The following is a 17,616-nucleotide window of genomic DNA, read 5'->3' as shown; positions in this document are numbered from 1 at the left end:
GGCAAGGCATAGGTGTAGGGTTTTAAAAGTACTTGGTTTGTTTCAAACCAACAAGGTTTTTTCCTGTGCAAAATGTGGTTTAAAATGGATTTTAAAAGCAGTTTGGTTTTTATTCTGCAAAATGAGATGTATTTTAAAAAAATGTTTTTGAGGTTTTTGTTGTTGTTTGTTTGTTTGCTGTTTTTTAGTTTATGTTTTAAGTGGTAGAAATGAACTCAAAACCAGTGTTTCTCGTACAGCCTGAACTGGATGATTTGTTTTAAAGCTGTGACTTTTTAAACAGAAAAACACCCTAATGAATATTTAGTTTTTAAGTTTACAAGACGGTTTCATGTGTTTTATAATAATGCTGTTTGCTCCACAGTACGGTGAAAACATGAGAGATCCTTAGAGCAGAGGGAAAACAAGCTCAGAAGAAAAGGGAACGAGACAGCTGAAAGGGAAAATTCACCAGCATCAGTGACTGATGGATGGAAGAAGCCCAGTAAATATATTTTGCTTATTGGTTGGGTTGTTCTGTGAGGTTTTGTATTTGAAGTGAATACATAGGTGTGGGTGAGAAAGATGGTAAAGTTCAGTTTTGTAAAATGGTTCCCCCCAACCCCATAGGCATGGGCAACTTTTCTGACAACGCTTAGTCCGCGCTACAAGGACACCTCCTCCAGAACCGCCAAAGAACCAGGAATCTGCTTTGAGACTTTTAACAACGCAAAACAGCACAAGAGTGCAGATGAAGCATCCGGGCAGTCCAAACCTCATATCCGGCAAACCCAAGGGCAAAACAAGACTCTGGTAAACAACAACCACAACTCCAGTTCCTCAGCAGCCACTGCCACAGCAAACCCTGAGAAAACACCCACATTCACAAACCCGGAGCATGCGTTCGAGGGACTCTGAACATGCGCAGAACCACACACATTCACAAACCCGGAGCATGCATTCTAGGGGTTGTGAATAAAATACCAAGGACTGACAAACCATTCTTCCAAAACCATAAGCTCGTCACCGCTCCCCTATATTCTAGTATTTGGGAACAGTTTGATGGTTCATTCAGAAAACTGATGGACGCTGTGTCCCCAGAGGGCGGGGGGGCTAAAAAACGGCATTCTAAGGAGAGTTGGGAAAAATCTGAAGCTTCGCTCATAACACTGGTGACCTCTGTATCCTCAGAGGGCCTAACGACCGACCGCAACTCGCTTACTGGATGCTGAAACGAGTCTGTTCTTCAAAGAACCGACTGAGCCGAATACTAAAAGGCTAAACCTTACAGAGAGGAGCTTCAAAGGTGCCTAATGTACATGAAGCTGAGCGACGCGGAGAAAGTGAAAATCAGTCTGTTTCTACCAGAACAGGGACAGAATGTAACTGCAACCCCCCAGAAACACCAAAGAGCTCAGAGTCTGTTGCTCAGCAGGTGCTGGATAACGTGAAGAAGTGTTCTAAGAAAAATGCATTCGTACTGCTAAAGAAGCTGGGCCAGGCTACAAATCTCTCTTCATGGAACGACAAAGGGGCTTTTGTGTACAAAGGCTCTGTGGTTAATGGTTCTAACATGCTCGACTTAGTCCGGGCCGTGACCCAGACGCGCTCAGTTCCTAGCAGACATGGACCTTAAAGATGGGATGTGTTTATGAATGTCATGGCGGAACTGCAAAAAAAACAGGAGTACTTGTGGCACCTTAAAGACTAACAAATTTATTTTAGCCTCACTTCTTCGGATGCATAGATATCTCCTGTCTGTGTGTTCCATTCTATGCATCCGAAGAAGTGAGCTTTAGCTCACGAAAGCTCATGCTAAAATAAATTTGTTAGTCTTTAAGGTGCCACAAGTACTCCTGTTTTTTTTGCGGATACAGACTAACACGGCTGCTACTCTGAAACCTGTCATTATGCATGGCGGAACTGAACGTACCACCTTCCGTCATGGGCACTGCGGCCAGGAGATCTCTATGGAATGTCTCACGACCTCGACCGTCACTTAATCCAGAGGTGAAAGTAAGCTGGCCAGTACGGAGTACCAGCCAGAGCCAGTACGCCGTGCCAGACTGCACCTGCTTCCTCAGCGGGGATATAAAGGGCTCAGAGCTCTGGCAGCTGTAGGGAGTCCAGAGCCCTTGCGGTTCCAGCAGCAGGGTTGGGTCTGGGATTTAAAGGGCTCACAGCAGAGGGGAAAGTAACTTCCAGGACTTACCGGTACTGCCAGTATCCTGAGGGGGCGTGGCCTCTCAAGATTTAAAGATCCTGGGGCATCGGCTGTGGCTGGGAGCCCCAGGGTCTTTAAATTAACCCTGGGCTCAGGGGCAAATTAAAGGGCCCAGGGCTCAGGCCGCCGCGGAGCCCCGAGCCCTTTAGATTCCCCCCGCAGTTCCGGCAGCCGGATTCAGGTGTGGATTTAAAGGGCCCAGAGCTCCCACGGCTGCGGGGAGCACCGAGCCCTTTAAATCTGGCCCCAGCCTGGCTGACAGAGCTGTGGGGGGAAATTAAAGGGCTCTGGGTTCCCTGCAGCCGCCAAAGCTCTGAGCCGTTCAAATCCTGCTCAGGAAGCCGGTGCGGTCTGGCACGGCATATTGGCTCTTCCTGGTACGCCGTACTGGTCCGTAATGGCTTATCTTCATCTCTGCTTCAGAGAACCCACGGCTGCGGGGAGCCCAGAGCCCTTTAATTACCCCCCGCAGCTCCGGAAGCCAGGCTGGGGCTGCGAATTAAAGGGCTCAGAGCTCCCGTGGCTACAGGGAGCCCAGAGCCTTTTAAATTCCCCCGCAGCTCTGGCAGCCGGGTTCGGGTGTGAATTTAAAGGGCCCGGAGCTGCCACGGCTGCGGGGAGCCAGAGCATTGCCGCGCTGGGGCCGGGATTTGAAGGGCCCAGAGCTCCTGCTGCTGCAGGGAGCACCGAGCTTTTTAATTCCCAGCCCCAGACCGGCTGCCGGAGCTGCGGTGGGAGGGGAGGAGGGATTTAAAGGGCTCTGGGCTCCCCACAGCCGCCGGAGCTCTGAGCCTGTTAAATCCCCCAGGGGGAAGCCGGTGCGGTCCGGCTCAGCGTACTGGCTCTTGCCGCTACGCTGTACTGGCCCGTACCGGCTTACTTTCATCTCTGGCTCAGAACTCCTATGGCTGCGGGGAACACAGAGCCCTTTAAATTCCCCCCGCAGCTCCAGGAGCTGGGCTGGGGCCGGGAATTAAAGGGCTCAGAGCTCCGGCAGTTTCTGGGAACCCAGAGCCCATTAAATCCCCCCTGCCCCCACAGCTCCAGCAGCTGGGCTGGGGCCGGGATTTAATGGGCTCAGTGCTCCCCGTGGCTGAATAGATCCCAGAGCCCTTTAATTCCCCTCCATGCAGCTCCAGCAGCTGGCTTGGGGCTGGGATTTAAAGGGCTCACAGCAGGGGGGAAAGTGACTTCCAGGACTTACCGGTACTGCTGGAATCCTGAAGGGGCGTGGGCTCAACCGGAAAAGATGATGCCTCTCAAGATTTAAAGGTCCTGAGGCATCGGTTATGACTGGGAGCCGCAGCGTCTTCAAATTAACCCTGGGCTCAGGGGCAAAGGAAAGGGCCAAGGGCTCAGGCCGCCGCAGAGCCCCGAGCCCTTTAGATTCCCCCCGCACCTCCGGCAGCCGGATTCGGGTGTGGATTTGAAGGGCCCGGAGCTCCCATGGCTGCGGGGAGCACCGAGCCCTTTAAAAATGGCCCCAGCCCGGCTGACAGAGCTGCGGGGGAAAATTAAAGGGCTCTGGGTTCCCTGCAGCCGCCAAAACTCTGAGACATTCAAATCCCTGCTCAGGAAGCCGGTGCGGTCCGGCACGGCATATTGGCTCTTCCTGGTACGCCGTACTGGACCGTAATGGCTTATTTTCATCTCTGCTTCAGAGATCCCACTGCTGCGGGGAGCCCAGAGCCCTTTAATTATCCCCAAAACCCCAGCATTCGGGCTGGGGCCAGGATTTAAAGGGCTCGGAGATCCCACAGCTGCCAGAATCCCAGAGACCTTTAAATACCCCCCGCAGCTCCGGAAGCCAGGCTGGGGCTGCGAATTAAAGGGCTCAGAGCTCCCGTGGCTACAGGGAGCCCAGAGCCCTTTAAATTCCCCCGCAGCTCTGGCAGCCGTGTTCGGGTGTGGATTTAAAGGGCCCGGAGCTGCCATGGCTGTGGGGAGCCATAGCATTGCCGGGCTGGGGCCAGGATTTGAAGGGCCCAGAGCTCCTGCCGCTGCAGGGAGCACCGAGCTTTTTAATTCCCAGCCCCAGCCCGGCTGCCAGAGCTGCGGTGGGAGGGGAGGAGGGATTTAAAGGGCTCTGGGCTCCCCACAGCTGCCGGAGCTCTGAGCCCTTTAAATCCACGCTGAGGAAGCCGGTGCGGTCCGGCACAGCGTACTGGCTCTTGCCGCTACGCTGTACTGGCCTGTACCGGCTTACTTTCATCTCTGGCTCAGAACTCCTACGGCTGCGGGGAGCCCAGAGCCCTTTAAATTCACCCCGCAGCTCCAGGAGCTGGGCTGGGGCCGGGAATTAAAGGGCTCAGAGCTCCAGCGCTTGCTGGGAACCCAGAGCTCATTAAATCTCTCCCCGCCCCCACACAGTTCCAGCAGCTGGCTGGGGCTGGGATTTAATGGGCTCAGCGCTCCCCGTGGCTGCATAGATCCCAGAGCCCTTTCATTCCCCTCCACGCAGCTCCAGCACCCAGGCTGGGGCAGGGAATTAAAGGGCTGAGAGCTCTTCGCAGCGGCAGGAGCTCCGGGCCCTTTAAATCCTGGCTCCAGCCGGGGAAGGCTCAGGATCCCCACAGCCATGGGAGCTCCACACCCTTTAAATCCACGCTCGAACCCGGCTGCCAGAGCTGTGGGGGGGATTTAAAGGCCCTGGGGCTCCCAGCCACAGCCGATGCTACAGGACCTTTCAATCTTGAGAGGCCCCGCCCCTTCCGGTTGAGGCCATGCCCCCTCAGTACTCCGGCAGTACCGGGAAGTCCTGGAAGTTAATTTCACCCTTGACTTAATCATTCCTTTACCTGTGTTCACCTTGTGCGCCGGTGATTCCCCCGAGCCGCAGTCGCATTGCACCTCGAAGGGGGTGAACAAAGAGAGGCCACCATGCTCATCGGGGTGTCTCACAAGCAGTTGGGTTTTGGGTTCGGGTTCCGGCGTGTCCATCAACGGCTGGGCCGAAGGGCTCCCCTCGGTCGCTCCCTCCTCCTCCTCGGCACTGTCGCTGATGTAGCGCTTTCTCCTCGGATGGTCAAAGACCCTCGGGGCGAAGACAGAGTCCGAAGTTCTCACGGGGGTGGTGAAGGAGTCAAGGTTTTCTCTCCGCAGCCTTCCCACGAGTTCTAAACCATGTGTCCTTGGTGAGAGATGGCCTCGTCCGTCCAGCACTGGGACTTAGGAGGTGATGGTGCTGCACCCTGATTGGCAGAGGGCCCTGCGAGGAGTTCTTAGTGGGGTCAAACAGCCCACTCCCGGAGGGGTCACCCTGCCCCAGAACTCGCCCTGATTGGTCAGAATCCCCTCTTGGGGTGGTCCTGTCAGGACAAAACCGATCCTAATTGGTCGAGGGCAGTGAGAGGAGTTCTTAGAGGGGTCACAAGACACACGTCGGGATAGGTCACCCTCCCACCCCAGAGCTCGCCCTGATTGGTCAAATCTCCTCTTGGGGTGGTCCTTCCAGGAGGAAACCCATCCTGATTGGTAGAGGGTGGTGGGAGGAGTTCTTAGAGGGGTCACATGACACACCTGGCTTCCAGTCATGTGGCCGCCTTGACCACGAAGTAATACCCCCATGGGGCAGGACTTCCGGTGACAGGTGGGAGGGACTAAGGGGTCATGGGGCAGGGTTGGGGTTTGATTTACGGTGGGGCCTGTCTACTGCAGCCAGGTGTTGACTATGTGCAGGCCCATCCGGAGCCAGAGTCCATATCTGCGCCGGAGGTCGAAGCCGGGTGGTCGAAATTGCCGTTGTCGGGAAAGATCACGAGGAGGAGTAGGCAGGGCTGGAGCGGGTGGCTGGAGGGCCTGGAGCGAGGCTAGAGAAAGGCAAGGAGAATACTGAGCCGGGGTTCATAGCCCAAATCTGGAGCCAAGAAGGGTCACGCCAAAGTCATAGCCAGAGACCGGAGTCAAGAGTCCAGCCAGAGTCAACAGCGAGAAACCGGAGGGCAGGGCAGGGCAGGGGGTACATGCGGGAGGGAATGTGGATGACTTACTGGAGCCTGGAGACCCCTCATCGGGGGACTCCCTTCCTAGCAATAACAGAAGGACAGCGGGATGACAAAGATGTCTCTGAGCCTGGGCTCCAAGCCAAGGGGAGCTCCCATCCAGGTTGTGTGCCAGGACCCCGTCACCCTCCCTGTTCATTTCACACTCTCAGACCCCCTAGCCGGAGGGGAGAATAAAGGGGCAGAAGCTAAGGTGCCCCTGGGGGAAAGGCTCTAGGCCGGGACCCAGTCCACTTCCCAGATCTACACCCAGGATTGTGTGACCAGGCCCACAGCCCTTCCTCTGCATTTCAGTTCCCACCTGCCAGACGGGGAGGCTGCTCCCCTGCCCCAGGGTGTTTGGGGGGAGTTTCCTTCCTGGCTGGGAAGGGCTCAGATACCGGGTGGGTGGATTGGGCCCCGGCTGGGGGATGGTCGGATGGGCACAGTGTGTTACTAGTCCCCAACGCCCCAGTCCTCCTCCCTTTCCCCTGGGTCTCCCCTCACCTCCAAAGAGGGAGCCTTGAAACACAGGGCTCCCAGACCCCACGGAGGAGCTGCTGGACCCGCAGGAGAATACGGAGCTGGTGCTGTCACTGAACTCCTGCTCTGGGCTGGGAGGAGGCGCCACAAGTGCCAGGCTGGGGCTGGTGGGAGGCTTCTGAGGCGTGATGGGGGACGAATCCTCCTCCTCCTCCTCCTCCTCTTCTTCCTCCTCCTCCTCACCCCACCACACCTGGGCGCTGGGGGTGTCTGCACCAGAGAGGGAAGGAGAAAGTTTAATCCCTTCTGCTGCTGGGGGGATGCAGTGGACAGAGAAGGCTCCATGTTTCCCCTTTCTCTGTACGGAGCCCCATGGCAACCAGGGCCCCACCCTGCCCCTCCCAGAGACGCCCTCAGCCCCATCAGCCTCAGGGCCCCGTGGCAGTCAGCCCCCCCCCCCCCCCGCAACATGATTACGGGAGGCCAGAGCTCCCCGACTCCACCCAGCATCCCCTGCCTTGGGGTGTGGCTGTGCTACCCCCACTGGTGTCAGTGGGGCTCATGTGGCTCAGTCCCGGTGCCTTGGCGAGCCCATGGGCACAGGGTGTTACTAGTCCCCCACCGCCCCAGTCCTCCTCCCTTTCTCCTGGGTCTCCCCTCACCTCCAAAGAGGGAGCCTCGAAACACAGGGCTCCCAGACCCCATGGAGGAGCTGCTGGACCCGCAGGAGAATACGGAGCTGGTGCTGTCACTGAACTCCTGCTCTGGCCTGGGAGGAGGCGCCACAAGTGCCAGGCTGGGGCCGGCGGGAGGCTTCTGAGTCGCCAGGCTGGGGCCGGCGGGAGGCTTCTGAGTCGCCAGGCTGGGACCAGCGGGAGGCTTCTGAGTTGCCAGGCTGGGACCGGCGGGAGGCTTCTAAGTCGCCAGGCTGGGGCCGGTGGGAGGCTCCTCCGAGGCCAGGCTGGTGCCGGCGGGAGGCTTCTGAGTCGCCAGGCTGGGGCTGGTGGGAGGCTTCTGAGTCGCCAGGCTGGGGCTGGCGGGAGGCTTCTGAGTCGCCAGGCTGGGGCCGGCGGGAGGCTTCTGAGTCACCAAGGTGGGACCGGCGGGAGGCTTCTGAGTCGCCAGGCTGGGGCCGGCGGGAGTTTCCTCCGGGGCCAGGCTGGGGCCGGCGGGAGGCTCCTCCGGGGCCAGGCTGGGGCCGGCGGGAGTTTCCTCCGGGGCCAGGCTGGTGCTGGCGGGAGGCTTCTGAGTCGCCAGGCCGGGACCGGCGGGAGGCTTCTGAGTCGCCAGGCTGGGGCCGGCGGGAGGCTTCTGAGTCGCCAGGCTGGGGCCGGCTGGAGGCTTCTGAGTCGCCAGGCTGGGGCTGGCGGGAGGCATCTGAGTCGCCAGGCTGGGGCTGGCGGGAGGCTTCTGAGTCGCCAGGCTGGGGCCGGTGGGAGGCTCCTCCAGGGCCAGGCTGGGGCCGGCGGGAGTTTCCTCCGGGGCCAGGCTGGGGCCGGCGGAGGCCCCTCAGCTGCGACGGTGGTTGGCGGCTCCTGCTGGCCCCTGGGGCGCAGCTCCTGGCTCCTTGGCTTCCTGCAGTGGAAGCGCCAGAGCTGCCGTCCCCGGCTCCTGCCCTCCCCGGGCTCTCTGCTCCACAGCTGAACCCGGGGCCACTTCCGTTTCGGCCCAGAAGGTGCCTCCGGGTCAGCTAGAGGAGCTGCTGTCTTCCGCCTCCTCCAGCAGGTGAAGCAGCTCCTCCCTTTCCGCTGGCCACGAGCCTCTTCCCCGCCCGCGGGGACAGAGGGGCCGCTCTCCTCCTGGGCAGGCTGCCTCATGTTTGCTGCCGGCTCTGGAGCCCCGTGCCCGGCCTTCCTCCTCAGCATCCGCCTTATTCGCTCCATCCTGGAATGGAGTGGGGAGCAGCCATGAGTCTGGCTTCAAAGCAGCCTCTCATTAACGAGCCTGCCTGCTCCCCTGCCCACCTCCCCTCTGCTGAGGCAATTTTTCCTCCCGACACATCCCACCCCAAGGCACAGGAGCCCTCCACCTGGGGAACAAACCCTGCAAAGGGACGGGCTGGGAGCCCCAGTGGTGGGATATTCCCACCACACAGGGGATGGCTCTGGAGAACTCCACTTACTTACTCTAGATCAGATGGAGCTGAATGACAGATGCTTGGGGTTGCTCCTCCCTTCACCCTCCTCGCTCTCCGCACCCAGGTGGCCGGAAACGGGTGCCACTCAATGCCCTGCCAGCAGGGCAAGGGGTAGCAACCAGCGATCGAAACTGGCTGTGAAAACAATACAATGCCACTAGCGGAACGCTCCTGGGACACTCCATAGCTGTACCCAGGGCCACCTCCATTTGGGACCAGAAGGTGCCTCAGGGTCAGCTAGGGGAGCTGGGGGCTTCCTCCTCCTCCAGAAAGCCAGAGCTGGCAGTGCCAGCAGGACTGGATTCCCAGTCTCCCTGGCTCCGAGAGGGACCTGTTGTTCTGACTGACGGATTTGCTCCTTGTCCCCCATCCAAAGCCAATAACACATCTCTGGGTTGGCAGTCATGAGTTAGACCTTCTCAGCACCCCTCTGTCTCCCGCAGCCTTCAGCTGTTCCTTGGACTGAGGTGGCTTGGACGGTAACAGGAGTGGATATTGTTACTGGCTCACTGGGTGGTTCTAGCCAATGAGGGTCTCAGTCTAGCCTCAGAGGCCCACACCCCCAGACACTACAGGTCAGGGTGGACTGATTTAATTCCAAATGTTTTGTAGTTGTATTTTTGAGTTATTTTCCTAATGAGGGATTGATTCTCATGAAATTCTTAGTGGTGGCCGATGACAGAACACGGAGCAATGGTCTCAAGTTGCACTGTGGAAGGCTTAGCTTGGCTATTAGGAAACACTAGTTCACTAGGAGGGGGGTGAAGCCCTGGAATGGGTTCCCTAGGGACGTGGTGGAATCTCCATCCTTACAAGTTTTTAAAGGCCAGCTTGACAAAGCCCTGGCTGGGATGATGAAGTTGGGGTTGGTCCTGCCTGCAGCAAGGGGTTGGACTAGATACCTCCTGAGTTCTGTTCCAACCCTAGTCTTCTATGAGGCTAGGAATTGGGATCCATTCAAACATGTTGACTTGCTGGTTTTGCAGGATACAGAAAAACAAAAAGGTTGACTGAACCATTTGTTTTCATTTCAAACAAACTGAGGTAAAGAAGTATCTCTAGTTTGTGCACTGAACTGATTGTTCCTGCTCATAACATCCTTCCAGATTTTAGAAGTAGTAGCTCACACCTCCTCCTCTCTAGCCTTTATTCATATATTACAAGAGGAAAAGAAGCCTTCATCCTTTTCGAACTCCCAATCAGTTTCTTACATTTGAATGAAGTAGCTGCATCAACTGGAATGAAGAAAATATTCTTTCTGCACCCGCAGAAGAGGCTAGTGCTGCCAAAATCTGGCTGAGTGTTTCAATAACTTCTGGACCCCCAGGTTCTTAGGCAATGACTTCCAACAGTTCAGTGCTTTGACTTCCTCTGACACTTGGCAGCAAACATGGACTTCTTCATATATGTAGTTATTTAAATTACTTTAATAGGCTGGAGCAACTAGAGGCCTTAACATCACTTGTCATCATTTCAAATTTTATACTGGATAAGTTTAAAAAAACCCTTTTTCAATATAAATTTTAAAAACCCAGTTTGAATAAAAAAAATCTCGGGGCGGGGGGGGGGGGGAGGGTTGTGAAAAAGCCACTGATTGGTCTTGCCCTTGATTTTAGAAGAACGACTTCATCTGAGAGAATCAGAAACTGCTTGTATTCTAGTCAAGGAGAGGAGGCAGCAAAATTCATCCTAGCAGTAATTTGTTGGGCCTTATTTGCTCAGTCTCAAACAAATAAGTGTGCAAAACTCTAGCTAGTCTCTTTTATGTAGGCCCAGCTAAGAGGTGGTGGGAGGGGCAGGAATGCTGTCTCCGTCCCGGATCCAGTAGCAATTGCACAGGATATTGCCACAAAACCTACATTTTACTGCCAAACTCTCTAAGCCAGTCCTCTCCTGCGCTTCCTGGTTTCTAAGTTTCAAATCCACAAAACCTTCCCCTTGTCAGTCACTGCCCAGGTGGTGCAGCAGGCAGAGGAACCTGAGCAGTAACATTGTGACACCAGAGGTAACTCGGCCACCTGTCGCTCCCTGACTCCACGAACCCTGAGCATAAACCCGAAGCCTGAGCCCTGCCTTGGGCATCGCTCCCACGGAAACCTGCAGGCTCATTTACTGACTTATGCAAATCACCTGTGGAGAGTTAGCACTGACTGGCTGAATTCACTCTCAAGTCACAATGCCCTTCAGCTTACAGCACGAATGGAAGGGGCACAGGGTGGAAATCAGGCTTTTCTGGTGGCCCGTTTTCCAACTGAGAAGAAGGGACAAGAGGGAAGGAGGAAGAGGGAAGCAAAATGGCCACATTCCAAACGCCCCCAGCGAGTCACAGGTTAATTCCAAGCCCAGAGGAAACTACTGTCGTCTGACTTTCTCTTTCACTTCGGCCATAGAATGTGCCTCAAAATAATTCCCATAGGAATTAGATCAGGTTTTTAGTAAAACACCCGCGGACCCGCTCTCCCAGCTGGAACCCCGCAACCCCACGGTACCGCTCCCCTGTCCGAGCGCTGCAAGTCCCGTGGCCCCACTACCGCGGTCCGCGGCCCGCAACCCTGCTCTTCCGGGCGGAGCCCCGCAACCCCCCGGTCACAGTCTCCCGCCCGAGTGCCGCAACTCCCGCTGTCCCGCTACCCCAGCCAGAACCCCGCAACCCGGCGGTCCCACTCCCCCAGTCGAACGCAGTAACACTCGTTGCCCCACTCTCACGGCCGGACCCCCCGCAATCCCGTGGCCCCGCTTCTCTGGCCGGTGCCCCGCTACCCGCCGTCCCGCTTCCCCTGGCCGGAGCCCAGAGACCCCGCGGTCCCTCTCCCTTGGCCGGAGCACCTCAACCCCATGGTCTCACTCTCCCGGCCGGAGTTCCGCAACCCTGCGGTCGCACTTCCCCGGCCGAGCGGGGCAACTCCCGCAGCCCTGCCACCTCGGCCGGAGCCCTGCAGCCCTGCTTTTCCAGCCGGAGCCCCGCAAACCTGCGGTCTCGCTACCCCGGCCAGAACCCCGCAACCTCGCAGCGCCGCTCTCCCGGCCGGAGCACCTTAACTCCGCGGTCCCGCTCTCCTGGCTGGAGCCCCGCAACTCCGCCCTCCCGCTTCCCCGGCCAGAGCCCAGGGACCCCGCGGTCCCGCTCCCCACGCTGGAGCGCCGCATGTCCCACGGCCCCGCTACTCCGACCAGAGCCCTGCAATCCCGCGGTCCCCCTCTCCCGGCCGGAGCACCGCAACCCCGCGGTCCAGTTCCCCCGGCGGAGCGCGTCAAGTCCCGCGTCCCCGCTACCTCGGCCAGAACCCCGCAAATTCAAAGTGCCACCCGGAGAGTACATGCCCCAAGAATCGGGCCCCGCACTGGCTTAAGCCCGCCCTGACTGCAAAACTCCCATTGACTTCAGTGGCGCATGAATTGGCTTTATGGGTCTGCTCCAAAGCCCACTGAATCAAAGGGAATCTTTCCCTGGGCTTTGGATTCAGCTTTATGTGGGAAAGTGACCTCTAGAGTAATCACCACGTCACACCAGCATTGGTCCTTTTTTTTTCTTTTAATGTGACTGGTCTGATTTGGAGCTTATGTTGGCGAGTGCTTTTTCCCCTCACGCTAAGACTATGCCCCCATTTGCGTCACATACTCATGGCCAAGAACCCACCTATGCGTTGATGGAAACAGGTATAACACTGTGTACATGCATAGCCCTGTGGCCACACTGCCACTGTAAGTACACAGCAATAGCCCTGCCACTTCAGGGGTGGTATCTCAGGGCTCTGTGTGTCACAGGGAGATACTACAAGAACCGCTTTGCTGTGGGATATTGGTACTGTCCTCCACCTTCACATGCTTGCCTGTGGCAGTTCTTAATCATGTCACTCTCTGATTGTTACTCCCCACAGAACTGGGTAGAAGACATGGAGCAATTGGATGATGATCTGGTTCGTCTCCCATTCCTTACTGAGGGATAAATGGTTATGCAGTGAAGTGGGTGCTCAGCAAGCTGCTGGATGGAATTCTGCCCCAGCATTTTCTGACACATTGAAGATGGCTGACCCTGTGGGGCACTGACAAGTCAATTCTGCCCACATAGTAGAGTTATGTGAATGCCTGTATTGTCACGGTGCGTCCTTCTAGTGACTGTCACATCTGGTGAAGGAGAACCGGCACCCTATGGTAGGGTGTAAGTTGTGTGCCGAATGAGGCAATAGACCTACATGGAGCTCTGTGATGAGCTTGTGCCAATTCTCCAGCACCAGAACTCTTGATTCAGGGAAGCCGCACCAGTTCAGAAGTGGGTGGCTATTATCTTGTGTAAAAGCAGCAAAGAATCCTGTGGCACCTTATAGACTAACAGACGTTTTGCAGCATGAGCTTTCGTGGGTGAATACCCACTTCGTCGGATACCCACGAAAGCTCATGCTGCAAAATGTCTGTTAGTCTATAAGGTGCCACAGTATTCTTTGCTGCTCTTAGAGATCCAGACTAACACGGCTATCCCTCTGATACTATTACCTTGTGGACGCTGGCTACACCAGACAGCTATAGGTCCATTGTAAACCACTTTGGGGTTGACCCATCCACTGTCAGGGTTGTGGCTGTGCAGGTTTGTGAGGCAGTGAACACTGATGTACCCACAGGTGGGTGTCATAAGAAAAGTTCCAGCACTACTAATTGGTTTTCAGAGAATGGGGTTTCTGAACTGTGAAGAGCCATCGATGGCACCCATAGCCCAATACTTTGTCCCTCGCGCAGGGCAGGTGAGTCAGTGAACTGAAAAGTTTACTAGCCAATCGCCCTGCAAGGCCCAGTGGATCACATACTGCTGAATGGAGGGATTTGGTCATCTATGAAGGTGGAGGAAGCAGATTTGCACTGCCGGTGACCCTGAAGAACCAGCTGGAGTTTTTGCTGCAATAGGGAGGAAAAGTGAGCGCACAGTATTTTAAATGCCCTGGATCTTAAAACTGAGAATTAAGCACCAGAGCAAGAAGTGATATTGGTGAGGAGGCATTGTAGCTGACAAGCCTCAGATTCTGGTTCCTGACACAGCTCGGGGAGGTCTTCCTCAGTTCGTCATGGGGGGGCTTCTTCAACCTGCTCCTGCAGGTACAGGTGTAGAATCACATTCTCCTCGTCCTCTGAGGCTTTTGGGGTGTCCTCCACAGTCTCTGCTGCCTTCTCACCCTGGCCCCCATCAGTGTCCTCTTGGCAGGCAACAGCGCTCCAAGCGCGTGCCTGGGGCGGCAAGCCACTGGGGGCGCCCTGCCGGTCCCTGCAAGGGCAGCATGCCTGTGGGAGGTGCACCGGTCCCGCGGATTCCGAAGCTGCGTGACCGGTGGACCTCCCGCACGCATGCCGCCGGATCTGCAGGACCGGGGACGTCCCACAGACAAGCTGCTGAAGGCAGCCTGCCTGCGTGCTTGGGGTGGCTGAAATGCTAGAGCCGCCTCTGCCTCTTGGAGAATGAGGCCAGCGTGGTTGAGCAGGGGATTGTGAGCCCTGGAAAGAACCTGGTCCAGCTTCTTGTAGAAGAAGTATGTACGACGAGCCCTCCTGGAAGAACTGCTTAAGTCTTTGGCAGCCTGTACAGGCGCCTCAAGTGCTTCATGGGGATGGAATTTGCTGAAAGCCTCCTGTTCCATCCTCCGTGAAATTTCCAGATACAGAGAAATGTTCTTGGTGCTCTGGGCAAATTCGTGGCACACAGTGTACTGCACCCATGCATTGATCAGCAGCCGGGTTTGCTTGGTGGGCCAAGCTGCTGCTCTCAGTGCAGGATCCATTTTCACCTCTAAGGCGAGCAGTGGAAAGCCAGGCTGCCTTCTGTGGCCAGTCAGTGCCACACACTACCACCAGTGCTCAGGGGGCAGGGACCTAGACTGGGAAGGGTCAGGAAGAAAAGGGTCATTGTGGGAATGAGGGTGGAGGACTAATGAATCTCAAGAGCTGGCACATTCCCCCTGTTCACACTGCAAACTGGCCCCTGGGTCTGGCCCCATGTCACAGATAAGGCACGTGCTTACCCATGGCCCTGAGGCTTGCTAGCTCCCTCACCCTCTGCCTGCCTTGAGACAGGTGCTGCTGGAGTTTAAGTGTGGACAGTAGGGGGTTATAGCACAAGCCTGAGCATACACGTATGTGGAGTCACCAGCGTAGCTGTACCCTAGAGCAGAAGTCAGGGTGAGTTGAGGGGTGACAATCTCATTCTCTGGTTGTGTTAGAACATCCCCATCGCCAGGGTGTCCCGTGTTCTGTGCAGTCTGGCAGGCTGAGGGCACCTCTTCCAAACTGCAGCCAAAGAGCATCTGGTGGCACCTGAACATGGGAGACCCAAGCTGAAATTTGCAAAGGATAGAGAGTGTGCCCTGCTGCATGGCTGTCCTGCTCCCTGTGCCCCCGCTGAGACCTGTGTCTCTTTTCATGCTCCCCTCTCTCCCTGCCTTTTCTGTACACGATAATTGCCTGGCACATAGTACATATATTCCAGAACAGCCTTTGGAGTTGATCCTGCTGAAATGTATCTTGAAAGGGCTTTCAGTTCATCACCTAAATCACTCGCATCAATATTGCGCGTGTCATCATGTGTCAACACTGTCTCTAGTGCCCTGCATTGCTGGTGTAGGTCTTCTTCAGGTAGAGTGAGGAGTTTTGGAATATCATACAACATCCCAAATTTACTGCTGTGCTCCTTGAGCTGCATGAAACGTTCTTCAACTGACTGTATTGCAAAATCTGGCACCCGGTTAAAGAATTCAACTTTGAATTGTTGTTTGGGGTCTCTTATGAGATTCTCCTATAATCAAAATGTTTTCGTCGGTGACTCTTGTATTCTTGAATGGGTGGGAAAATAGCTTCAGTGTGAAGTTCCTCTGCCAACTTCTGTGCACTCTTCAGAACATTTTGAAATCCCTCATCTGACTGGTAATACTGTAGGTATGACTTTGCTTTGTCCAGTTGTTCCATTGCTCCAGATATATCAAGATCAACACCTTGGAGTCTCTTGCTTACAACATTTATTTCAAACAGTATGTCATGCCACAACACTAAGCCACACAAAAATTTGAAGTTATATATGTTTCTGGTGATTCTATTTCCCTCTGCCACTGTTCTCCACAAACAGTTCCTGTCATAGCATTATCCTCCATAATGGCAACGATGGCATCATCTATCTTCCCAATTTGCTGTTTGATAGGCTTTATCGCCTCCACTTGACTTTCTCATCATGTGGCACTCAGTGTCAGAGAGGGTGTTCCCAGATGTTGCTTCAAAATTTGCCATCAATGAGTTGATGCAGAGAAAAATACATAGATGCTTTGAATTACATTAAAAAATTCAGCAGCCTCACTAGAAGCTGATGCAGCATCACTGACCACCAAAAAGCTCGAGAGTTTAACTCTCAGATCCATGTCTGCACTCCTCTGTTCTTTCCTCTCACGTTGGCACCATTATCGCAGCCCTGCCCTCTCATGTCAGCTATCGCAATTCCCATATCTTCCAGCTTTTTAAGAAGCACATTTGTCATACCAGCTCCTGTAGTATTATCAACGTCAATAAATTCTAGAAAATGCTTTCTGACAGTCACCATTGCAGGGACATTTTCACTAGGTTCTGTTGTTGTTACAAAATGCACCGTTAAAGTCATTTGTTCCGTATGGCTGACGTCAGGTGTGCAGTCCAGAATAACAGAGTAATATCTTGCTGATTTCAGATCTGCCACAATCTTCTGTTTGACTTTTGTTGCCAGTAACTGTATGATCTCATTTTTAATTGTTTTTCCAAGGTAGTGGTGTGTGTACATTTCTTGGGTGGTGACTCTTCTTATATGATCCTGAAGTACAGCATCAAACTCAGCAATCAGCTCCACAGTTTTAAGGACGCTTCCATTGTTTGGCACATACAGCTGATCTGAAATGCCATGCACTGCTAAGTTTTGGGTAGCAAGCATTCTCACAATGGCAATGAGCTTTTTCAGAACATTTTCCCAATAAAGAGACTCTGATGCAATCTTCTCTTGATGATGATCATCTATGGTGGCCTTTAACCTTAGTCTCATCTCAAGCTCTTTCCACCTATGGAATGCTTTCTGGTGAATTGCTGCCTTCCCATGGCATGCCAGATTTCTAGCCAGATTTTTCCAGTCCTTTGTTCCTGTAGAACCCAATGTGGCTGGAACATTAGACTGGAAGAGTTTGCAACAAAAACAGTATGCAGCATTCTGGGTTTTTGAGTACATAAGCCATGGCCTCTCCACTTTGTCACCATTGGGGATTTCACGCCAGTAATGTGTTGGATGGAAACTTCTATTTTCATTGTCTTTGGGGAACATGAAGTTTTTCACTTGATGTGGCCCATGCAGTACAAGGAAGTCCCTCAGGCTACTGCTCAAGTGGGTCCACAGTCCTGGATCATCTAGACTTAAGGAACTAAACTCAGAAGCAGCTGTTTCTTGCGCCTCCACCACACTCTTCTCTGATCTACACTTTTTTTCAGGAATGTGCATGGTAACATCCATTTGAGATGGAGATATGGATGCTGCAGTAGCTGCCAGGTCACCTGCACTCTGACTAACTGGAAGATCAGGCATCTCCTCACCACTCACATCCTCACTGGGGCTGGAAGGCTCACCGTGAACGTTTGTGTCTCTGTATCTCAGGAGAGCTCCTTCCTGCTTAGGTAGAAAAGCTTCCTTTGCTTGCTTGCTTTTTCTGAATGCTGCCCCAGAGGGGCATTTTCTTCTTTCACTCATGACTGCTGTTCTGTGCCAGCTCTAGTGGCTCTCAACACTCAGTTGAAGGGGGCAAATAAGCAGGCTGGTAACAGGGCCTGAGTGAGGG

The 17,616-nt window shown here is 54.7% G+C and overlaps 2 protein-coding genes across 2 annotated transcripts in view; both read right to left on the bottom strand.

Moving 5' to 3' along the window:
- Positions 1 to 5,851: 5,851 nt before the first annotated feature.
- LOC123369030 (phospholipid phosphatase-related protein type 3-like) lies at positions 5,852 to 7,693 on the bottom strand. The gene is made up of 3 exons (XM_045014402.1): positions 7,329 to 7,693; positions 6,691 to 6,936; positions 5,852 to 6,012 (listed from the first exon to the last, which is right to left on the bottom strand). The coding sequence occupies exons 1-3, from the start codon at positions 7,369 to 7,371 to the stop codon at positions 5,852 to 5,854; spliced, it is 450 nt and encodes a 149-aa protein (XP_044870337.1). The 5' UTR covers positions 7,372 to 7,693.
- A 5,901-nt stretch (positions 7,694 to 13,594) lies between these two features.
- The window catches only part of LOC123369029 (acyl-CoA (8-3)-desaturase-like), a 95,881-nt gene continuing 91,859 nt past the window's right edge, over positions 13,595 to 17,616 (bottom strand). The window contains exon 12 of the mRNA XM_045014401.1: positions 13,595 to 13,690. Coding sequence (XP_044870336.1) covers positions 13,595 to 13,690 — 96 coding nt within the window. The remainder of the gene's footprint in view (positions 13,691 to 17,616) is intronic.

The sequence above is a fragment of the Mauremys mutica genome, chromosome 4 (assembly GCF_020497125.1).
Source record: "Mauremys mutica isolate MM-2020 ecotype Southern chromosome 4, ASM2049712v1, whole genome shotgun sequence".
Classification (NCBI taxonomy): domain Eukaryota; kingdom Metazoa; phylum Chordata; order Testudines; family Geoemydidae; genus Mauremys; species Mauremys mutica.
The sequence above is the reverse complement of the archived record's forward strand: the minus strand, read 5'-3'. Positions and strand labels throughout refer to the sequence as shown.

What these genes read in the sequence shown, in the direction of transcription:
- LOC123369030 (XM_045014402.1), bottom strand. Translation starts at nt 7,371, where the DNA reads ATGGGGTCTGGGAGCCCTGTGTTTCGAGGCTCCCTCTTTGGAG. An exon ending in TCGAGGCTCCCTCTTTGGAG is followed by an intron (nt 6,937 to 7,328) that starts GTGAGGGGAGAC and finishes TCTCTGGTGCAG; the next exon opens with ACACCCCCAGCGCCCAGGTG. An exon ending in TCAAGGCTCCCTCTTTGGAG is followed by an intron (nt 6,013 to 6,690) that starts GTGAGGGGAGAC and finishes GCCTTTCTCTAG; the next exon opens with CCTCGCTCCAGGCCCTCCAG.